Source organism: Heterocephalus glaber, unplaced genomic scaffold (assembly GCF_053883595.1).
Source record: "Heterocephalus glaber isolate CG9 unplaced genomic scaffold, H.glaber_assembly_v1.0 deba00000901, whole genome shotgun sequence".
NCBI classification, from domain to species: Eukaryota; Metazoa; Chordata; class Mammalia; order Rodentia; family Bathyergidae; genus Heterocephalus; species Heterocephalus glaber.
The window spans coordinates 14147136-14171615 of record NW_028258171.1 but is presented as its reverse complement, the minus strand read 5'-3'; the positions used below and the strand labels follow the sequence as shown (position 1 = coordinate 14171615).

Below are 24480 nucleotides of genomic sequence, written 5' to 3'. Positions count from 1 at the left end.
CATGATAGGAGTTGCTTCTAGAGAACAAAGAACCTCCCTTTTACCTCAATTGCTCTATGTCTTTGATGCCTTAGATGTATTTATGTGGAGGAGGAACGCGTGACAATTTTAACATTTGTTTTTCCAGAATATACTATTACCTTGTGCTTTATACTCTGTGCCAGGAAAAATTGCTCCCGCACAAAGAACAAGGTAACAAGCATCCAAGATGACCCTGTGACATGGTGGGCAACATGAACTTACACAGAGACCATGTGCAAACCCTCCAGGGAGCACTTGCCTGAAGCTGCTTCCCGCCCCCACTGCTTACCATTGCTGACTATTTGGATTTGTGTGATCTCTGAAGACTTACCCATAAAATGTCACTCTGAGTGACAAAGTTGTTTGCACTCCAGCTCCCCACATACATAGGTATATGTTACCTCCTGTAGGAGCTGCATTCCTAAAATGTTGTAGCAACATTCAACATGTTAAAATTCCACAAAATAAAGCTATTGTATTGGCTTGGGACTTCTCAGAGTTAAATTTAAGTACTTTTTTTTTTTTTTTTTTTTGGTACCAGGGATCGAACTCGGGTCCTTGCACTTGCACAGCAGGCGGTGAAACCACTGAGCTAAATCCCCAGCCCTAAGTATTTTAATAATTAAATTTTTATTACAGGATGTGAAGTCACCCCAGATGTAAACATTTCAGGCCAAAAATTTAACATTAAGCTCCTGATTCCAGTTGCAGAGGGCATGAATGAAATCTGGCTTCGTTGTGACAATGTAAGTTCTCTAGCTAAAAGGAGACTTGATTTTTCTATACTAAGTGAGTAGTCATCCTTGTATCTTATCCTCAGAAGCCCCTCCATTGTGATACTGGCAGCCCCAGGTGACTTCATACCTCTGTGTTTGCTTTTACCAGGAAAAACAGTATGCACACTGGATGGCAGCTTGCAGATTAGCCTCCAAGGGCAAGACCATGGCAGACAGTTCTTACAACTTAGAAGTTCAGAATATCCTCTCCTTTCTGAAGATGCAGCATTTAAACCCAGATCCTCAGTTAATACCAGAACAGATAACAACAGATATAAATCCTGAGTGTTTGGTGTCTCCTCGGTACCTAAAAAAGTACAAGAACAAGCAGGTATTTCCTCACTTTCCTCAATCTACTGCTTTCTGCTGATTTGTTTTATAATTCTGTACATATCCTAATTTTATTTCTTCTATTAAGCAAAAGTTTAAATTTCATACCACCTGGTTAGAATATAAGTTAGGAAGTACATCGATATTAGTCAATTTGAATTGGTTATTTTAAAATCTTTACCATCTTACTAGAAGAGATAAGAGGGAGGAATAATTGAGAGCACATTTATTCTAAACAACTTGAGGAAGTCATTCTGTTGACAGAATGTTCTTTTAAATATTTCCGGGAATTTAAGGTGGGCTTAATGCTTTGTGTTCCTTAATTCATTGTTTTATTCTTTATATAATTAAATGAATGTGATGCAAAGTACAGTCAGCATTTTCCAACAGAATTTTTAATACCTATTCTTGCTGTTGAAATGGATTTTTCTGGCTTTGAAAATAAACTTTATAAAGGTAGAAACAATCTGTACTCCTGACATTAACAGTTAGAACCTAAGCAAGATTTGGCACAACGTTATAAAGTTTGGTAAATTTTAATTGAAATTCACTGCCTTTGGTGTTTAGAATTACTTTTCTGGAAATTAGTACCATAAAAGGTTTGCTGTTTAGGAAAATAGTCCCTCAGTACACATGAAAGACCTTGCAGAGGGGAATTTGACTTGGGATAGCCCCATATTCTCTCCACCAAACATCATGCCATAAAAGGAAGTAACTTCAGTTTGGGCAGGGGAGCAGGGAAGACCTTTAGAATAAATATTTCATTTTTATCTGGTTTTGTTTTTATCTTTATTAAGGAGTGCATCGTTTTTAAACATAATAAAAGACCCCAGAACCCTTAATTCCTTAACTTTAAATACAATGTTTATTATATGCATCTGAATTCAGTTAGCTGGAAATGTTCAGAAGTTTTAATCACCAAGTGTGCGTCTTTAAGTTTCAGAGGTCATATAAGCTGCATGGAAATTGTTTATCTCACAGTCATAGGATGTGGGAGTAATAAGGAATGGAGGAAATGCTGCCCTGGGAGCTTTGTGGAATGCAGATTGTTAAATTAAAAAGGGAAAATTAAGCAAATGGTAACTGCATTTTTTTCTCAGTCATTTCATTTAAGACTTACAAGGAATTTTGTTTCTAAAAGTGAATTCATGTGCCTTCAAAGGCACTGCATAATTTCAGATCTTAGCAGTTTTATCATTTTGATATCAGATATCAAGAAATAATAGTTTCTATCCCTGAGTTTCCAACTAGATTGTCAAGTGAAAATTCCCTGGAGGACGAAGACAGTGTTTTGAATCTGTAACGGACTAGGAAGCAGTGTGTAGAAAGGATCGGTCTGAAGGATCCTTCTTGCACTCTTGTCTTCCACGGTGGCGTCTTACCAAGGGCACATTGCTTTTCAGTCCTCCTTTCTCTGACTGGACATCCGGGTCACTCCTAGAAGGCAGGGCCCTGTCTTACTGCCTGGCACCCAGGGGGTGCTGATAAGCAGTTGAGTTGCTGCCTTGTGTGAGCACTGTGCCAGCCATTGGACACAGCACTCAGGGCCTGGGAAGTGACCTCATGCGTTCTGTAGGCCACACGCCACAGGCCACAGGCACAGGTCAGCCCTCCCTGCCCGGGCATCAGCACCCAGTCTTCCTTTTGAGTCCATTACTGGAACCTTCACAATGTTTAACCTGCTTTAGTTTCCCCAAATTATATTCAGTTACCTGAACTTGCTGTGAATGTTTTTGAATGAATATGACCCAAACTGAATTCTGTATTTTTAAAGAGTTGCTCTTGTGTGTTATCTCTTTTAATCCAAGCTGAAATGGGCTAATACATTAGTTCCCAGCTGCAGTCCTAGGATGTAGTGTACAGCATTTCTTTATTTTCCCTTCCAGGAAAAAGGATGCAAAAAGCAGATGGTAATTGAGGGGTTTGCTTTTCTTGTGTAAATAAAGAACATATGAGCACTGTACTTCATGCTGTCAACCTCTGAAAAGCAGTGCATGTATCATACTATTTGACTAAATCTGAGGAGATTTTAAAGGCTTTTAAATATTAATTTTTATTTTGCCACTAAAATAATTACCTTTATTCTAACCAGTAAGAACTGGTAGACAAGGAGTGCAAAAAAGTATTTGCTCTTTATATTTTCTTCCTACAAATTTCTACCCTTAATTTCAGCTACATTTAAATTAACATTCTAAAATGTGCAGTGTTTCTCAGTATCCTAAATGGAAAATAACTGCTGCTGGTTTCATTTTCATTCTTGCATTTACTTTGCCTGGTTTCCACCTAAAGTAGTTTTTGCATGGTTTTGGCTGGAGTTTCGGTTTGCGGGATGCCGCAGCTTTTGCTTTGCTTCATTGCCATTTTTTCTGATTGCCTTTTTTTTCTTTCCGCTTCCTTTTTCTTTCCTCGCATTGCCATCTACAGCCAGGCTTTATAAGAGATTTGGTAAGTTCTCCATATTTGCCCAAAAAGAAAGAAAGAAAGAAACTGAAAAGTTAGAAGCCATAGTAACTACAGCCTTCCCCTGGTGGAAGTAGTTATCCCAAAGTAAATCTAATTAAAATGGTGGTTAATTGATTTAGATGTTTCCAAAAATCATTATGGTGATTTCAAGTACATTAAAACTGCTAACAAATATTCCTGCTAGAAACTGGCTTACCAGACGCTCCTCCAGCCATATCTTCCTGCTAACTTTAAACACACTGTATAGAGATGGGAATATACTGCTCTGTAATAGAACGGCCTGTCTCAAGGATGGCAGTTAGGTACTCCTAATAGTCGGTTTTTGTTTAATACATAAAAACAAAAATTACGAATGTATCATATTTTTGAAACATAAAATACATATTGATGAAATTCACAAATGTAGCCTGAGATCATTTCTCACCCCAACTGTGGTGATCCATGGGTTTGTAGTGGGGCACGTAATTCAGTCTCCTGCTGTTTTTTCTCTTGATTCTACCATGAGAGAGTAATGTGTGGTGGTAAAGGTGATGTTTGCTCATGTTCAGATAACAGCACGGATCCTGGAAGCCCATCAGAACGTGGCTCAGATGAGCCTGATTGAAGCCAAGATGAGATTCATTCAAGCTTGGCAGTCACTCCCCGAGTTTGGCATCACACACTTCATCGCGAGGTCAGTGGCTCTGGGAGGAGTAAAGCTTTTGTCAACCTTGAGCTGTGCTTTCACTTCATCTACTACACGTAGTGAGAAATTAAACACTTAAACTACAGCTCGTTAGGCTCACTGACCCAACACTAACCTAATTCAAAGAATATTGGAATTTACTTTCTATACTTTTAATTTTTACCTTAAAAACTCAAAATGATTGCTATTTTTACTTATATAAGAATCACACTTGTATCAGGGTGTGGTGGCACACACCTGTAATCTCAGCACTGTGGGAGACTGACACAGGAGGATCACAAGTTCAAGTCCACACTGGGCAACTTAGCAAGACCTTGTCTCCAGAAATAAAGGGCTAGGCAAGTGTAGCTCAATGCCAAGATCCTGGGTTCAGTCCCCAACACCGCAAAAACAAAAAGAGAAGCTGGGCATGGTACTGCATGCCTGTAATTCCAGCAGTTGGGAGGCTGAGGCAGGAGGATCACTGAGTTCAAAGCTACATAATGAGTTTAAGGCCAGCCCAGAACTATATAGTGAGACCCTGTCTGAAAAAAACAAACAAAAAAAGAATGACATTTTTCCACACTTTCTTGCAAGGTTAGAGGGAACTTAAAAACAGACCAATACGTTTCCCTGAAAGCATGGTTTTCATTGTTTGGCTTTTTTCAATATTATAGGTTCCAAGGGGGCAAAAAAGAAGACCTTATTGGAATTGCATATAACAGATTAATTCGAATGGATGCCAACACAGGAGATGCCATCAAAACGTGGAGATTCAGCAACATGAAGCAGTGGAATGTCAACTGGGAGATCAAAATGGTGAGCGAGGCCAGTGTCACCTGACTTAGTTCTTTCCATAAAAATGAGAATAAAAGGCCTTCGAAGTTCTGAAGATTTTTACCATCACTTCTTGAAGTACAGACCCTGTTTGGTTCTCATTTCTCAGTTCATCTCACATTCTTCCAAACTGCAGTCCGAGCGCAAACCAGTTTGCTGAGATACTGCGTGATCTTTGTAAGGTTGCTGTTCTGTAATGGATAAATCCCCTCTACTCGTAAAGAGCAGCCACGGTTTATTGAATGCCTGCTTTGTGCCGAGTATGGTACCAGGTGTTTATATTTGTGCCCTCTCAACCTCACCACAGCTTTCTAAGGTCCACAGATTAGCTGGATGTACTTTGCATTTGTCCATGCCATGCATGTAGTAACAGAATCAGCATTCAAACAGATGATCTGAGGCTCTAGAACCTACAGCATTCGTGCTGCTCCCCCCCAGCCTTGATGTGCCTGAATGTTAAACAGTATTTTACTACTGAGTCATTTGATTTAGGATCATAATGCACCATTTCGAATAAAAGTCATATTTCTGGCCATGCATGGTGGTATACAGCTGTACTCCCAGCTATTCAGGAGGCTGAGACAGGAGGATCAAAAAACTTTTGTCTTAAAATAAAAAACTGAGGATTGGGCTGGGGATTTAGCTCAGTGGTTCTGGCACCTGCCTCGAAAGTGCAAGGTCCCAAGTTTGATCCCCGTACCCTAAAAAAAAATTATTAAAAAACTAAGGATGTAGCTCAGTGGTAGAGCATCTCTGAATTCAGTCTCTAATACCAGGGGGAAAAACACTTTTTGAAATATTCAAACATGATACCTAAAGGTTACATATTGAAGGAAATATTAAATAAAACACAGGAAGTAGGTTTTCTCTCAGGACTTGGAGAGAAATACTGTCATTAATTTAATCACCAGAGACCACTTGGGAACTTAATGACCTAAAACCCTTGCATTCTGTCTTCCTTTTCAGAACTTAGAAAAGAATGGGGGAAGGGCTAATAAACTTTCCTATTCTTTCAGACTTAAAATACTCTCACATTTTAAAACAGTAATTCTTTGAGGACTGAGAAGTATTTTGTGACAGGGCAGGCTTTAACCAGCACGTAGCTTTGCTGAGAGCCAACCCTCTGGAATTTCATGGGCCTAATTGTTCTTTGTCCTAGGTCACAGTAGAGTTTGCTGATGAAGTCCGATTATCCTTCATTTGTACCGAAGTGGACTGCAAAGTGGTTCATGAGTTCATCGGTGGCTACATATTCCTCTCAACACGTGCAAAAGACCAAAACGAGAGTTTAGATGAAGAGATGTTCTACAAACTTACCAGTGGTTGGGTGTGATTAGAAATACTGTGTAATGAAACCCCACGGCCGTAACAATATTTAACTTTAAAGCTGTTGTTATATGCTGCTTAATAAAGTAAGCTTGAAATTATCATTTCATCATGAAAACCTTCTTTGCCTTACCAGACTGGTTACTATGTGCACTAACACGCACCATTCTTAATCTGCTATCGTGATACGCCATGTGGACTCTGGAAGATGGCAGACATTCCTTAGGGCCATGAATTGAAAACCGAAACAGTGAGCAGATCAAGAACAGAGCATCACTGATGCACGCTAGCCAAACTAAGAAACAAGCCATCGACTAAAGGTATCCAGGGCTTAACATGTATGAAGTCTACTTATCATGTTTAATGCATGTGTTTCAATGTGTGTTCAATTTGATGTCATGTTTTAAATATCCTACTTTTGGTAGCCATTTAAACACCCCCCCATATAAAATCAGGCCTGCAAAAGATGCCTGATATTTAATAATGTCACTGTTTGAAGGAAAATGCTGTTAGTCTGTTATGCTTGGTTTTTGTCCTTGAATAAGCATGTGTGTATATTGTCTTGTTTTTATTTTTACACCATAATGTATTACAACACTTTTAGTATTCACCAGCATATTCACTGTCTGCCTAAAATATGCAACTTATGCATTACAATATGAAGTAAAGGTCTATGAAGTATGCATTTTGTGTAACTAATGTACAAACACAAATTTTATAAAATTGTACAGTTTTTTAAAACTATTCACAACTAGAAAATGGCTTAAATGTAGCATCCTTGCATTAATTAAATGCTTTTAAGAGATATAATTAATATGCAGTTTTAATATGTGCTAAATTAAGAATGACTGCATTCTGGTCGTGATTTGCCACAGTGTCCTTAACACTAACGCCTAGACTGGCATGTTCTAGTCTGTTGCGCTGTTACAATCCGATTGGTGCTAGTCAGGAGAGCCCTTGCTCACACCCCGAGAGGGGCCAGGGAGGAGTGGATACCAGTGTTGTCCAATAATCCATGGTTTAAAGACTGTATAAATGCATTTTATTTTAAATAAAAGCAATGCCTTTTATTTAATGTTTCTTTTTGTACTTGTCTTTACTCTTTGCATAGCATTAACTTTGTAGAAATGAACTTTTCACCTTTTGGAAAGGCTCTCCTGCCTCTATCTTGTGAGCACATCTGGCAAGTACTCCAGAGTCACCCGTGGGTGCTTTCTCTCTGGGACAGATGCTTTTACTTAGGTTGAGAACCCTTCATTTTCCTGATGCTAAGACATGACTGTGTAATATCTGTTAGGGATCCAATTAGAAGCAGAAGTTGACTGAAGCAGAATTTGTTTTAAACAGCAAAATAATTCTTGGTCCAAAAACTGCATTTATTCATTTACTCTGTGTTGCTACCCCCAGCATTCAGATCAGTTCTGATCCTGAACTTTCTCCATATTTACCCTTGCATTTAATCAAGCCAATGCCTGTTCATTTTTCCCTTAGCAACCTTGCATCCCCCTCTTGTTGCTGCCACCATCACCTCGTTCACCTCTGTGCTGTGCTGTTGGGCTGTAGGAGACTGATCGCTTTCCCCAGGCCATATTGTAACAGGCCGTACTCCTTCCCATTTAAAATGTTCCAATACCAGATTCCCTGTGTAGTCACTTGCTAAAAGCCCTGAGTGTATTGAGGCCTTGACTCTGCAAACCCTTTCTGGCTGCTCCCCAGTGCTGGGATGTCTTCACCCTGGGACCTTCTCTCAGTCTCCACCTATCCCAGTCTGTCTGGCATTTTAGAAATCATAGAGCTCGTGTTGTTCCGTAACACATACCCGTTTCTCTTCACTACAGAGCAGCAGTGGAGACCTGGGTCCTATCTCTCCATCCAGTGGTGGTAACAGCCACCCTGTCATGACCCCTGTGGAGCCCTATCACCAGTGGCCAACCTAGATTTCCCGCTCTGGGATTCAGGTTCAAGTGGACACACAGGCCCTGGGGACAGGGCGCCAACCAACCTCCGCCAAGTTCAAGACCTGCTGGAAGCTGTGATGGAGTTAATCAGTAATCTCTACTCGGTACAAGTTAAGTTCTAGGCAGCCTTGAACTTCAAAAGTCAGGGAGCTGGAGAAAAAAGCCACTTGTAGTTCTTAACCCTCTATTCTTACACAGTCCCCAAAAGCAATAATAGGCCAGGCTATACTTTTCTCATTCAGTTTACTATAGTTTTAGCTCTCTTCTATATTAAAAGTCTTATTAAGCTTTTTAATTTTTTTTTTTTTTTTTTGGTACCAGGGATCGAACTCGGGACCTTGTGCTTGCAAGGCAGCTGTTGGCACCACTGAGCTAAATCCCTGGCCCATTAAGCTTTGTAATTAGTTGTCAACTGATGATGTATTGGGATTAAGTCCACCTGGGTTCCTGACCCTTAATTTATCTGGAAAAGTACCCAGGCTTAAGTAAAATGTTGAAAGTCCTCTACACTATAGCTACATTAAATATAATAATAGTTCCTTTATAAAATGTTATGGTATCTTTAATTCAACTTTTCTCTTCGCCTCTGTAATGCACCTTTATCCTATGCTTTTCATAGTCTTTATCTCTTATCATTAAGCCTGATGAGTGGTGCTGCTGTTTTTAGATTAGTCGCCTAAAATACGGTAACATCTTCACCACTTTGATGGTTCCAAAAATATGAGAAAAGCTGGGCATGGTAGTGCACACCTGTAACCCCAAGTACTCGGGAGACTGAGGCACACTCGAGGCCAGCTGGAGCAACTTAGCCACCCCGTCTTAAAGTAAGATTTAAAAATAAGGATTGGGCCGGGGATTTAGCTCAGTGGTTCCACCACCTGTCTGGCAAGCACAAGGTCCCGAGTTCAGTCTCTGGTACCAAAAAAATCAGTAAGGCCTGGGGTTGTGGCTCAGTGATAGAGTGCTTGCCTGTTGTTCACAAGGCCCGGGTAGATCCCCAGTACCAAAGGGAGAGGTGCAGAGTTCTCAGACATCCACCCCTGTCCCAGGCTGTCATCACTGAGATTAAACTGCCTTTGAGTGCATAACCTCGCCAGCTGCCAGCTCTGCTCTGATGCATTCTGGAGTCCTACACACTGATTCGAAAATCGTGTCACAACAAAACACTGTCCAGCTATTACGGTCACCTCCTCTCCTTCAGCTACATAGTTGAGAAGGCAAGGAGGAGGTACGATGCAGGTGTAGACCTGACAGGCATGGCGCAGTAGTGAGTTTAAGGTCCCAGTCGTCTCCACAGGAGCACACGGGAGGAAGACATCTACCGGAGAGTTTGTCTCTTGGACAGATTCACTGTCTTCATTGAACTGCTTTGGTTTGGCAGCTCCAGGCGGGGGAGGTGGCAGAGAAGAGACAAGTGGCCGGAAATGGGAAACTGCAATCAGGGGAAGGGGAATGCAGTTCTCAGGGTGGATCGCAGAGCTGCCCAGAACAGGAAACAGAGCAGCCAAAAAGCCTTATCTGGTGACCTTATTTCCCACTGCTGATTCCTCTCATTTTCTCTGCTTATTTAATAAACAGCAGAGTTTCCCAGGCTTGGATGTATAAATTAAAATTCTGTTCCCCTAGTACAGTTCCCAGCATATACACTCCCAGCTGAGTTTCCCTTCTGATATTTGGGCATGGCCCTGCACATTACTAAAAATTATGAGCACTTACAATAATTTGAGACCATTATTTCCTGAGATCTAATTATAGTCTCATGTGGCTTCACTGGCCAGGCATTATTTGTATTACTGCTCAGGGAAGTGGTCCAAGCTCAATGTTAATTAAATTTGTGATTAAAAACAGCACAAGCAACCAAACAGGTTTAAAATCATATCTGTATTAATATGGTTTATAGATGCTACATAATAAAGAAGAAAACATTGTTTATGAGAATAAAATTCTCATCTCTAAATTTTGTGAACTCTAGGACCAAGTAAAATTCAACAGAACACATTAACTCTCAGGTTTGCTAATCAAAATATCTATAAACAACCTTGTTTCTGTCCTAATTATAAATTCGATTAGCTCTTAGAATGTTCAGGAAAAACAAGACCGAAAACATTCCTAAAGAACAACAGGTGAGAGGACCCACCTTATCAAATAAATACAAATTGAATAAAACCACTTTGAAAGCACAATGTTGGAACAGAGAGAAACAGCCAGAGTCCAAAGAGGCTCCAGAAATGCAGATACCATCTACACACACTGGTTTCTCCCCGAAACAGGATTTCCCAGTGAACGGCTGGTTATGTCTATGAAACAAGAATCTGGACCACTCCCTTGTAACAGTATGTAGTAGTCCAAATCAAGTCCAAGTGGATTAAAGACTGAAATGTGAACAGCAAAACTGTAAAACTTTAAACATAACTGAGCATTTTTATAGACACTGGAGAAAGATTTTGTGTATTAAGACAAAAGTAGAAACTGATTATGTTGAAATGAGAATTATAAAAACAGTAGAGGGTGAAAGGCTAATCAAAATTGAGATACTTGCAACACAACTGACAGAGGATTAGTATCCAGAGCATAAAAACGCGCACACAGATCAAAAGAAAAGTGGACAAGACCCTAAAGTTGGCATTTCACAAAAAAAGCTCAAAATGTCTGTAAACCTATCTGTTCAACTTTACCAATATTGTAGAAAATGGGAATTTTTTTATTTGCTGGTGGGACTCTAAATTGGAACAGAACACTGTGGGAAACACTTTGGCATCATCTGGTAAACTACCCTGTGGTCCCACAATCCCACCACTCAGGTGGATCCCTAACCCTGGAGAAACCCCCATGCTCACTGGGAGCCAAGTACAAGAATTAGAAGAGCCCATGGCATAGAACAGCGAGAACGTGGTGTACTAGTGCTCACAAGAGCTTGCAGGGCTGGGGCAAGATTGGCCTCCAGTGCCCACCCACAGTCAAATGTAGAAGAGTGCAAAAGATCTGTGTGCATGTTAGAGACCCGGAGGATCCAGCCAGAGGCCTGGCAATGTCCCGTAGGAGGTAGGAGTCCGAATCAGAGGCCAAAGAATCTGCAGCAAAAGACCAAGGGTTCTGCGCCAACAAGTTGAAGGGTGGGGGCTGGGGGCTGGGCTGGCAGCCAAAAGGCTGGTGCTGGAAGCCAAAGAATCTGCCCCCAAAGCCAGGAGACAGTGCCCAAGACAAAGGCAAAGACCTGAGCTCCTCTGAGGGAAATCAGTCACAGTGAAGCTCTTTCAAGGAAAATTAGCTGACTTTTTCCCTCCTGTTCTTTCTTACCATTCTGATAACAATTCTCCTTAAAGTGGGTCTTCCACGCCCAGAACCATGCTGACTCAATTCAGCTGGGCGTCCCCACTCACGCTGACAATCAATTAACCACCACACCTGGAAATGAGTATCTGAAATGGAGATGATAAATTGTATTCCACTCCTAAAATGGAATCAAAGTAGCAATGAATCAATTCCACTGCACAAAACATGACCAAATCTAAACCTAATGATAAACCAAAAATACTGCAGAAGACATACACTATGATAAAACTTTAAATGTTCAAGATTTTAAACATTAAAACAATGAAGGTGGCAAATAGACTTTACTGTAGATTAAAAGCTGTATTTTCTGGTGATTGTGAGTGACACTGCAGCCTCGTGCCCTTGGGTTCTGACAGCGGCCACTTGGCATCTGGCGGATGCTGGCTCTGGACTGGATCAGCGCACGAGTCCAGCCTCTGCTGCCAAATGAGTCACTAATTAGCGGCCTGTCCGGCTGCCCTGTCTTAAGAATGGAGCTCATGAGCCCAGGGTCAGGGCTTCAGTCCCCTCTTAGTGCTGTCAGCTTCACTTGCTTCATGCTCAGTCCTGCCTCTGTCCTGTGAATGTCACAAGAGCAACTTAAGAGAAGAACAGGTCTATCAGCTCTGTTAGAAAATCAACTCTTAAACTCGGAGCTCTGCTCAGTGTAAAAATCACAGCCTTGTTATCATAAGTAATTGCGAAAATGTCAGCCATAGCCAAGGAGCCCAGGAATTTGACACTTTCTTTTGCAGCCTGGATTAGTGTCAAAGGTGTCCCTGTACTTGAGTCCCACACTTCTGTAAATGCTAATTTTCTGAAATAGATTCTGAACATGATGGCTATTCTCAAATTACCTCACACATTCGTCCTCTGAAAGAGCTTTATAAATACACGCACTTGAAGTCAACAGGATATGGCAAGACAGATGAAAATGATTGCGATACAGCAGGAAAATCTTGAAAATACCTAGAATAACTTTTGTTTTTAAAATGTCCCTGGTTCATACACAAAGTACTCCCCTCACACACAAAAATGGAGTGATTCTAGGTAGGTAAAGAAAATTTTTTTCCAATAAAACTAGGGCAGCTTCAGTGAGAATGGAAAAGACACATCACAGACCAAATAAGATATGCGTAAGGTTTTTCTACAAGGGTATATTTTGAATGAAAAGCCATAATTTTTATCAGTTGTCAGCGGTGATCTGTACCAAAGATGGGAGGAAAGGAAGACCTCTTCCAAAACATACTCTACACGGAAGAAATTTACCAAAATTAAAGAACAGATATAAAGAGAAGACCATTGCAGTCATCTCTGTCATTTAGACGTGACTTTTATTTCTTTGGGGGGTGGGGGGTGAAAGGGCCTCACTAGTATGCAGTTCAGGCTGGCCTAGACCTCACTATGTAGCCCAGGCTGGCCTCGAGCTCGTAGCAATCCTCCTTGCTCAGCTTCCATGCAGGGCTGTTGACTTTTATTTATAACCTTGTGCCCCAGAAATAACTTTGTACAGTGAGACTTCAGGGAAAGTCTGTAATGCCTCTGTTCCAGGGTGTGTTAGTTACTTTTCTCTCACTGCTGAGACAAAATACCAGACACTCAAAGTTAAAGGGGAAAGGGTTTATTTAGCTTACAGTTCATAGAGGTTTCAGTCTACAATCAGCCGATTCCAAGGCAGGGACGACAAACAAGGCATGGCAGAGCAGAAGCAACATGGCACACACAAGGCAGAAATGATAACAAGAGAGTTAACAGCATTTTCCTGCCCCTTTTATTCAGACTACTGAGGGCGGGTAGCACTCACACTCTTGATCCTAGTGCCCTTCAGCCTAGGATTGCATCATGAATCAATTTCAGCTTCACACACTCTAGATCAAGCCTATGGCCACATGAGGCTTTGAGGGGACATCTAGACCCAAACCATAACACAGGCGTTCTCAGAAGCCTGCTTGTCCAGGTTGTGTGGCTTCTTCTGATTGGCCTTCTGTCCATCTCTACATTCAGCGGACCAATGACGTGCCACCAGGCAGTGGCAAAGAAACTTCCTTTCCTACAGTCTGCTGGAAGCAACCACATCAGGAAGAGTAAATGCCTTCTCCGTATCCTCAGCAGGAAGTCGGGACAGAGTTCCGTCCTGTGCTATAGGTGGAGGCTGCACTTGTGAACGTGACCTCTTCCACATGCTCAGAATTCTTCCTATGAAGCTCCAAGAGGGGACTGGACAGATGTTTTCCTTAATTGTCACTGGTTAAGAAAATCTGTGGAATGCACAACCTCTAGAGTTTTTGTTTGTTCAGCTTTTTATCTTGTTTTAGGTAAACAACATGAATTCAGTGGTGTTTTCTGTAGCCCCACAAAGCTTGAGGTCAAATTATGTTGCTTTAGAAACAAAAATTAGGGCCGGGGATTTAGCTCAGTGGTTTCGCTGCCTGCTGTGCAGGCGCAAGGACCCGAGTTCAATCCCCGGTACCAAAAAAACAAAACAAAAAGAAACAAAAATTATTTCTAAACCTGTAGCACTAAACCTGATACGACCCTGCTGTTTCATATCCTGAGAGACTGAGTTGAGGGGCAGGGTTCAGTCCAAGCCTGGGCCGAGGTCTGCTGCAATCTGCTAGGCAACTATATTTTTGAGGAGGGAATGGATAACAACAAATTGTTCGGGGCCTCATACTCGGGCGCTGTTGCTAAGGAAACAAGTCTCTGGAGGCCACTCAGGCCGTTTGCTTCCAAGAGATCTCCACATTCAGACGCGTTCCTCGGCCTTTGTGGATCCCGAGGAGGTCCATAACACCAGACAGCTGATGCTTGTTCTGAGAAAGGGAAGAACTTTTCTTACACAGCTGAAGACTCAAGTAGGTTACTAGAGCTGACAGTGGAAAGCAGAAAGCAAGAGGCTGTGATCTTTCAATAAATCTAATTCTGCGAGTGTGCAGCAGGGAGAGACTGCTAAGCAAGCAGTGCAGGGCCCGAGATGAAGACTTCCGTGAAGCGCTTGGAAGACAGCCCCCGAGCAGGGTGGCATGTGCCACGTGGCCTTTTACGACTAACTCAGCGACGGGGGTGATAAGCGTTCACGAAGCAGAGCGAAAGTGAGGGCCGGAGTGACCCAGGGAAATGGCTGATCTGGGGACACAGCAGGGCTGGGGACGGGGGAGCCCGGGGGAGGACGGGGGCACAGGGCAGGAAGCAAGGCTCCAGCGCTTGAGAAATCCAAACCCAACACAGGAAGGGGAACAGCCTCCATAAACATTTGTGGAAACCTCAAAGAGCGATTTTAAAAACGAAAAGAAAGTGGTTAAAATTCTCAGAGAATCATGCGGAGTAATGTGGTACATGCTTAAGTTACCCGAATGAATCTAAATTTAACCAACTATTTTTGAAGTGCAGATGGGAAAAACCAGAATTGAGGGAGATAAACCATTCAGAATCATCCCAAGGCACATGGACCTACGAAGCACTAGCTCTTACCTAAATTAGTTTTAAATGCTTGTGTTTTTAAAAGAGAAAAATAAAAATAACAAGCATACTAGGAACAAAGATGAAGGAGGAAGAAAAAGGTAGTGGAAGCTTCCACATGCAGGAGGCCGAGGAGCAGCCCATGGGAAGCCAACCCGAATTCGAGGATGCTCCCTGCAGTGGGGATGAGGAGAGAGGAACCAGAAACACCCTCAGGGGAGAGGAGAGAGAAGGAGAGGAATCGCAGACCTCCGGCCAGACAGATGCAGCGTGGGAATCTGCGACCCGGCCAGGAGTGTGCCGGGACCTTAGACCCTGGCAGATGTGCCCAGCTCTGCTCTTCTGAGACAAGTTGTGCTCGGTGAAGCTGCTGGGAAGGGATCTGGGAAGACTTCGGCCACAAATAACCCTCAAAGCCAGCTCTTCCCAGCGAATTCCACGTAGGTCTCCTGAAGGAAAATGACACCGAAAACTGCAGCTACATAACGCAGGGAAAGACCAGTGGAGCCTGACATGGGGTAGAGGCCTTCCCTGGGGACCCTTCTCAAGTGTCCCCTCAGGTATTCGCTGTTGACAGAGTGACTCCCACCCGGGGAGCAAAGAGACCCTTGTTCATGCTCACATGCCCAGCACCTGAGGAGGCCTAGCACAGAGAAGCAGCTCAATACAAACTCCCTGCATGGAGGAAGGGAAGAATTACAGCCATAAAGGAAAGGATTGGCCTTTAACATTGTGAAAACATGGAGGTGAAAGTTGCTTCTGAAAGAAACTGTGGGCTGTGGCTGTAGCTCCGTAGTAGCCTGTTTGCCTAGCATGACCCAAGGCTCAGGGTTCAATCCCCAGCACCACAAAAATAAATAAAAGATTAAACCTCAAAACTGCAGTCCAGGCCTGAAATTGAATATGGTTATATACTTGGGGGTTTTTTTATTAGCCAGCTGAGATTATTTTCTATTTTTAGGTTAAAAATTTAGCCTTCTTTCCCTACAACTAGCTGTTCTGAAGTCAGGAAACGAAGCCAACTTAAATACTGGCTGGATCAAAACAACTCAAAGACAGGTGCTCACCAAAGAAAAAGCAAATAAGTTCACATTTAGAACCAAACAAGAAAAACAATTCAGGATTGCCTGTGTTATTCTTTTATGTGTTTTATGTTAGGAATAGGAAGATAGTCTTGTCATGGAGATAAAGTTAATTCCCAAGTTAGATTCAAGGTAGAAGAGTTTACTAAAACCTTTTTCTAATGTCTTCTCCACCAAACCTTCCATCATGCCACTTCCCCCAAATATCACAGTTACGTTCAAATTAAACAAAAGGATTTTTCCAAAGTCAATTAAGAATATATTTTAGAAATTCAAGATGGAGAGGCAGCCAGCACTCACCTGCGTTTCCACAAGGAATCAGCGAAGTAACAGGTGCAGAGCAGCCTGTGAGGTGAGCAGGTGAGAGGGAATGCTGGCTGTTAGCAGGAGAGCTTGTCAATTCAGAGACCTGGGACAACAGCATAGTAAGAGAAACAAAACTCTCAGTGCCTGCCATCTGCTCCACAGCTGGGGAGAAGGATTCCCTCCACCGTGCAGTTCAGGGTGAGGAAGGATCCCAGCAAACTCTCAGGGTGGACGCCGGCAATCCTGGCTACTGGAAAGTTCACATTCTCACAGCCCCGCAGCCCACCTAGGTAAGTGACCTGGGATCTGCTCAGTAGCCTTGCTTGGAAGAGGATCTCACACCATCTCTCAGGGACCCGCAGGAGCCATCTTGAGAACTGAGCTACTGAGTTTGGCTGCTCCAGGAGTCAGGGACCCCACATACATGGAATGCACTGGCGGGAGGGATAGCTGCCTCACAAACCCACTGTGATCCAGCAGAGGGACTGACCTAAGCCTGCTGGGCACCCTGCACTGTAAGAGACCAGTTTGAGACACAGCGGGAAAGGGAGGGTGCCACGCTCAAGAACCAGGATATTGGGGTACTGGGGCTCTGAGACCAAGGGCATAGCCAGCGGCCTGAAGGCTCACACCAGTGCCAGGACTAAAGGCAGAGACTGTGTAGTTCCTGCACCCTCCCCAGGCCAAGCTCGGACAACATGGGACAAGGGGTTCTTGCTGCCACCTCATCCACAAGGGTGGGCTGAAAGAGCCTTGAACAACTCAGTAGCTGCAGCATTGCCCTCTCTCCAGGCACGCACAATTAGGGGCAAGTGCGCCCAGCTGGTATCCCACCCCAACTCTCAGCCACACTCTAGAGCTGAAAGGGCAGGCATCATCAGGCCCTTGCCCAAATGAACCCCTAAGAGGAGCTTTGCCTGGCTCCCGCCATGGTCCTGCTCCTGGGGGGACTGTCACCACAGTGCCAGAGAGGGAGAATGTGGCTGCTGCTGTCACCTAATTTGGGTGGTTCCTGCATTCCTGCCCTCACACCTGCTCCAACTGTACTTCGGTCCACACTTGGTGTGAGCACCACATGGGGGCTGCTGCAGCTCCCCCACTGCCTCTCCGGGCACAGCATCTGGGCCGGCACCACTGACTGGTGCCTCAGACTCCTCACCATGCTGGGGCTGCAGTGCCACAGTGCTCGCTCGCTCGCTAAGAGCAGAGCGACCATCAACAGTGCCTGAGCAAACCCCCACACCAGATAAGGTCCACCACTCCCCGGGTAGGAGGAGCCCCCCAGTGGGCTCTCCACACCCACTGCTGTCTGCACCACACCTCCCTCGACTGCTAGCGCACTCGTGTGACAAAACATCAGTGAAACAGAGTTAGCTCTGAAAAGATAAAATTGACAAACTTTTTGTTAGAATGAGAGAGAAAATAGAGAATGAAAATACAAATAAAACTAGAGGTGAAAAGGGAAACATTACAACTGACACCACAGAAATACAAAGGATCATTATGATTGTGATAAAAACTGCTAAAAAAATTAGAAAACCTAAAAGAAATGGGAACATTGCTGGATTCATATGAACTATCAAAACTGAACCATGAGGACATTAAAAAAAAACCTGAATAGACCAATAACAAGTAATGAGATTGAATCAGAATAAGAAGCGTCTTGACAAAAAAAAAAAAGGCCTGGGACTGGATAGCTTCACTGTTGAATTTCACCACACTTTTAAAGAAGAATCAATGTCATTTCTTCTCAAAGAATTCTGCAGAGCTGAAAGGCCAAGGGTCCTTCCAAATTCATTCTTTGAGGCCTTCATTGCCCTACTGGCAAAACCAGACAAACACACAGGAGTGTACAAAGGAAGAAAAATGAGAGAAAGGGGGAGAGAGGGAGGAAGGAAGAGAAAGAAAAAGAAAACCATAGACTGATATCCCTGATGAACAGAAATGCAAAAATCTCAACAAAACACTAGCAAATTGAATTCAACAAGACATCAAAAAGATCATAATGGGGCAGAGGAAAATTAAGGCCTGATTGGCCTCCTCTGTGAGCACAAAGGAGAAAGGCTGCACTCGGGGGTGACTGCATTTTAGGGAAAAGTTCAGACAGCTGAGGTTAAGTTCTTTACCAGAGCATGTACTGATGGGTACTAGGAAGCAGATGAATCCTGTGTTACCGTGGCTGCTTGTGCCCATGTGTGGGTGAATAAAAGCTAGGTGAGCCGAAGGCGCGGGCTCCTCTGCCTACTAGAGGTGAGAACCCCCTGGCTGCCCGCACACGTGTTAAGATGACTCCGTGTCTCTGTCATTCACCACCCCCCACACTACTCCCCCACACACCCCCAGTCAGGGGGAGAAACAAAGTAGTAGATTTTAGGTCCCAGAGTAAGTCCAGCCAGGAAAGAGTTGCCTACACTTGGTGCCCCGAACCGAACCAGGATCTGAGACCGGGTCAACTACAATCAAGTTTGTTTAATACCGAAGAGAAAAGGATGGCTCAACACCTGCAAATAAATAAATGTAACACATCACATCAACAGAAAAAAGGATTAAAAATCATGGGATCATCTCAATACAGGATAAGTATGTGATAAAATTCAACATCCTCTCGTAAAATCCCTGAACAAATTAGTCACAGAAGAATTGCACTTTAACATGGTAAAAGTTACTTAAGACAAACCCACAGTCAATCTCAGACTGAATGGGGAAAACAAAGTATTTTCTCTAAGATTAGGCTCAAGACAGGGTGTTCACTCTCACTGCTCTTATTCAATATAATACTAGAAGTTTCCCCTAGAGTGATTAGGCAAGGGAAAAAACACAGGATGTACAAATAGAGGAAAGTCAAAGTATCCCTGTTTGCAGATGACATTATTCCATGTGTAGAAAAACCTAACTACACCAGAAGACTATTAGAACTGCTAAATGAATTCAGTATAGTAGCAAAATACAAAATCAACATGAAAACCAGTAGCCTTTTTATATGTCAATAATGAATTTGCTAAGAGAAATCATGAAAACAATCCCACTTATGATAGCTACAAATAAATAACTGGAATACATTAACCAATGAATTAAAATACCTCCACAAAAATTAGAAAATGCTGAAAAAAAAACAAAGACAAAAAATGGAAAGACCTCCCATGTTCATGGATTGTAAGAATTAACGTTGTTAAAGTGTCTGTACTACCCAAAGCAATATACATATTCAATAAAAATACCAATGACATTCTTCACAGAACTAGTAAAAACAACCCTAAAATTTAGATGGAAGCACAAAAGACCTCCTCACATAGCCAATCTTGAGCAAAAAGAACAGCCCAAGAGCTAGGCATTGTAGTGCACTGTGGGAGGCTAAGACAAGAGGATTGCAAGTTCAAGCCCAGCCAGGACAAATGTGGTGGATTAACTAATGGTCATCTTGGAATGCCCGGCTGAACTAAGCATGGATCTGGGCATGGAAGACCCACCTGAGAATTGCTACCAATGGCATAAAAGGAGAACTGGAGGGGAAGATCATATGCTGTTGATTTTCCTGGAGAAGCTTGCCGTGGCTGGTTTTCCTGATATGATCTCAGCTGTTCTCATTGTCAGAGGAGCTCAGGTCCTCATTACTGCCAGGGATGGTGCTGTTCTCGTCAGGGGAGCTCTGGTCTTTGCTTCGAGCATCACTTCCTGGCTCCAGTGCAGATTCCTCACCCTGGTGGCACAGATCCTTCACCCCACTGGCGCAGACTTCCTAGCTTCACCACTGGCCTCTGGGCCTTCCCAGGGCAGATCCTGGATATGGACTTGCATGACACACTGCCGTGGGCTCCAGGCCTCTGGCCTTAGGCTCCAGGCCTTCAGCTGGACTTGTATGGGATATAGCCAAGAATCCAGGCCCTTGGATGGATTCTTCAGGTCCCTAGCACATGCGCAGATCTCTTGCACTGCTCTACATTTAACTTTTTGGGTGACTATTATAAAATAATCCTATAAATTATGTGTCCTATGTTAAATCTATTCCCTTGCACACCCTGACTACAACAACTTAGACCCTGTCTCAAAATAAAAAATATTGAAAGGCTGGGAATGTAGTTCAGTGTGAGGGCCCTGGAATCAGTCCCCAAGAATACACACACACAAAGCTGGAAGCATTACAATTTCTGATTTCAAAACATACTATAAAATCACAGGAACCAAAACAGTATGGTATTGGCATGAAAACAGAATCATGGACCAATGGAACAGGTTAGAGATCTCAGAAATTAACCCAAACATCTAGAGCCAAGTGATGCTCATCAAAGGCAACAATAACAAACAGTAGAGAATGGACAGCCTTTTCAACACACGTTGCTGAAAAAAACTGGATATCCACACGTGGAAGACTTTTTTTTCCCCTCACTAAGTTTATTGGTACATTTTAGGTATAAAATACAGTTATATTCATCATTGGGATCTTGTACTATTACATGAGTATCTTGGTTATTTTTTTCCCCCTTCCCCTGCCCTCCCTTCACCCCCTCCATCCTTCCCTATTTGCAAAGACTTTGTTTCCATTTTTTTCCTTTTCTCATATTTTCTTTTCTCTTCTTTCCTTTCCCCTACCCCTCCCACTTCCCCTGCTCCTTTAGACCTTTTCTTCCTATTACACAATACTAATTATACATTTTTAAAATTACAATATCAAGATCTAGGAGACATTACCACAGAATTTACAGAATTTAAAAGAATACAGAAAGCATATTACAAAAATCTTTTTTGAAATAAATCTGACAACTTCTAAGAAGTACCTTGGAAGACTAATGAAACTAACTGTGGAGGAAATATCAAATTTGAATAGCACCTATTAAAGTATATTCCTAGCTTGAAAACCTACCTATATGCCAACAACAGGCTCATATACGTTTTTTTGGTACCGGCGATCAAACTCGGGCCCTTGCGCTTGCGCAGCCGGCGGCAAAACCACTGAGCTAAATCTCCAGCCTCATATACATTTTAACTGATAAATTATATCAAACATTTAAAGCAGAAAAAAGGAACACTTCTCCCCACATTTTAGGAAATCAACATTGTGCTAATCCTAAAACTGGATTAAGATAATAGAAAAAAGTATGAACATACATAGAAATTTGTTTAACAAAACAAACTATTAGAAGTCAGATCTAGGGCCAGGGATTTAGCTCAGTGGTTCTGCCGCCTGCCTCGCAAGCCAAGGACCCAAGTTCGATCCTCGGTATCAAAAAAAAAAAAAGTCAGACCTGGCAGTATGTAGAAAGTGGTTTTATTATAGGGATGGCAGTGTTGGTTCAGCATTGGAAGATCCACCTCCAAAAGTCATCATTTTAACAGAGGAAAGGAACAAGCCATATGATCCTGTCACTAGCTGGAGAAAAAGTATTGGACTAAATTCATATGTGGAAGGCTTAAACTTGATCCCTCACTCATCTGCACAAAAATCAGCTCAAAATGGATCAAAGACCTAAATGTAAGACCTGAAACTCTAAAACTACTAGAAGAAAATATAAGGGAAACACTTAAAAGACATTGGTACAGGCAATGATTTCCTGGATAGGACCCTAAAAGCAGGAAACAAAAGAAATAACTAGTAAATGGGATTACATCAAACTAGAAAGCTTCCACACAGCAAAGGAAACAATCAACAGAGTACAGAAAAAAACTACACAATGGGAAAAAAAATATGCCAACTCTATATCTGACAAGGTTAATATCCAGAATATAAAAGAAACTTTAAATTTTTAACAAAAAAAAGCCCCAAATAATTGAATTTGAAAATGGGCAAATGACCTGCACAGATATTTCTCAAAAGAAGAGATACAAGTGCCCAACAAATATATGAAAAAATTACTCAGTATCGTCAAGAAAATGCAAAGCAAAACCACAATGAGATACCATCTCACCCAAGTTAGAAAAGACATTATCTAAAAAAAATAGCTAGTGAGAAGATGGGAAAGAAAAGAACTCTTATTCATTGTTGGTAGAAATTTGAATTAGTACAGCTGCTATGAAGAACAGTATGGAGGTTCCTCAAAATGTTAAAAGTACCTTTACCTTATGATCCAGCTACCTCACTTCTGGGTGTGTACCCAAAAGAAATGAAGGTAGCACCAGAGAGATACCTGCATACCCATGTTTATTGTGGAACTTTTCATAATAGCTGAGACATGGAACCCGTATAGGTGCCCACCAACAGATGGGGTGAATAAAGGAAATATGTTCTATATACCCAAGGGCCTAGTATTTAGCCAGAAAGAAGAATGAAATCCTGTCATTTACAGCAAAATAAATAGAACTGGAGGGCATTATGTTAAGTGAAATAAGCCAGACACAGAAACACAACACTTGTCTGATCTCTTTCACACGTGGAAGCTAAAAACAAAACAACACAAAGTGAAAGCAGAACAGGGATTCACAGAAGTTGGGAAGGGTGTGTGTGCTGGGGTTGGAAGAAGGGTGGTTGGATTTTATCAGCACATACTGTACACATGTACGAAGATATCACACAGAAACCCATTATATGTACAATTGATATTAAATGTATTTTTTAAAGTTGATCTGTGCCATCCTTTCCTTCCACTGATGATAACTGAAAACTTACTGAGGAAGTAGCTCATTGAGGGGGTTTGGAAAGCACTTTACACTAATGGCGTTTAATCTCATTCAAACCTTGCAAAGCCCTATGAGAGACTGAATCTGGGAGAAGTCACCGAATTGTCTCAAAGTCACACAGCTAGTAAATGGCACCAAAGCTAGTCCTCTTAAATACTGTGATCTGCTCCTTTAATGGATAGCTGAATACTGTTCAGGGAAAAGAGAGCAATTACCTCAAACTACTATCCATCCAATGTTTTTTAATGTTGTAAGTGCTTTAAAAATCATCTTATTATGGAAAATTCAATACATGCAAAGTAAATAAAATAGTATAGAGCACCCAGTTTTAACTCTCAGTATCCTGCTATTCTTACTTCATCTTTACCTCTACCCACCCTTCACTCTATTTTTTGCAGCTTTTTTTAGTTAAAAAATATATACACTAAAATAAATTAATCTTAGCAGGACAACTTGGCAAATGGATATTCACGTGTAATCCACACTCCTTTTGGAATTCAGACCCCAGAAAGGCTCTCTGTGTCCCTTCTAGTCTTTCCTCCGCACCCCAAGAGGAATGACTGTGAGCTTATTTCCCTGTACCTCTTTTCACTTCTTGAATTTATATTATTGAAATCACACAGTATGTATGCTTGTGTCCGGCTTCTTTTGCTCAGCATGTTCTTTTCCTTTACTTTTTTTTTCTCATTTTTCTTTCTCTTTCAGCATATTTTTGGATTTATCCATTGTTGAATTCTTTTTTTTTTTTTTTTTTGGTACCGGAGATCGAACTCAGGACATTGCGCTTGCAAGGCAGGTGCAGCGGCACCACTGAGCTAAATCCCTGGCTCCTAGATTTATCCATTGTTGCTAAATGTATACACAGTTCATTCCTTGTGTGAATGCACCACAATTTATTTACCATTGTCCCACCGATGTCCATTTGGGATGCTTCCAGACTGGGACATTCTGAATAAAGCTTGCTATGCACATTCTTGTAGAAGCCTTTCGTGTGTGTGAACATGGGTTTTCATTTCTTTTATGAGTGAAAACTGTATATTGAAAGCTAGGTGTGTGCTTGATTTTTATGTAACATTGTCAAAATTTTTTCCACAATGGATATACTATCTTTTACATTTCTACTAGCAATGACTGGGAGCTCCATTTGCTCATAGCCTTACTGACACTGATGCTGTTCATCTGTTGAACCCTTGCCATGCTAAGGGGCTGCAGCTGTTTCACTGTGAGGTCAGCTGGTATCTCCTGGTGGCCAGGCTGCTGGGCATCTCTTCACACGCCTGTTCCTCACTCATCCTCCTTTGTGAAGGAACTGCTTATGACTTTCACCAATTTTTTAA

At 42.1% G+C, this 24480-nt stretch overlaps 2 protein-coding genes across 7 annotated transcripts in view; one reads left to right on the top strand and one right to left on the bottom strand.

Moving 5' to 3' along the window:
• Positions 1 to 7492, top strand: part of Fermt2 (FERM domain containing kindlin 2) — a 79791-nt gene extending 72299 nt beyond the window's left edge. For 2 of the 6 annotated variants that reach the window (XM_087207991.1, XM_087207987.1), the window contains 7 exons: positions 661 to 767; positions 907 to 1128; positions 3014 to 3037; positions 3552 to 3572; positions 4139 to 4263; positions 4932 to 5073; positions 6251 to 7492. In XM_087207991.1, the coding sequence (XP_087064117.1) occupies positions 661 to 767; positions 907 to 1128; positions 3014 to 3037; positions 3552 to 3572; positions 4139 to 4263; positions 4932 to 5073; positions 6251 to 6424 (815 nt within the window). In that variant the 3' untranslated portion in view covers positions 6425 to 7492. The remainder of the gene's footprint in view (positions 1 to 660; positions 768 to 906; positions 1129 to 3013; positions 3038 to 3551; positions 3573 to 4138; positions 4264 to 4931; positions 5074 to 6250) is intronic. The other 4 variants (XM_087207989.1, XM_087207986.1, XM_087207990.1 and 1 more) reach the window with 2 other exon arrangements.
• A 5800-nt stretch (positions 7493 to 13292) lies between these two features.
• The window catches only part of Styx (serine/threonine/tyrosine interacting protein), a 118661-nt gene continuing 107473 nt past the window's right edge, over positions 13293 to 24480 (bottom strand). Inside the window, exons 12-13 of the mRNA XM_087207992.1 lie at positions 15396 to 16637; positions 13293 to 14500 (exon numbers count right to left, since the gene is read on the bottom strand). The gene's annotated coding sequence lies outside the window, so the exon portion shown is untranslated. The remainder of the gene's footprint in view (positions 14501 to 15395; positions 16638 to 24480) is intronic.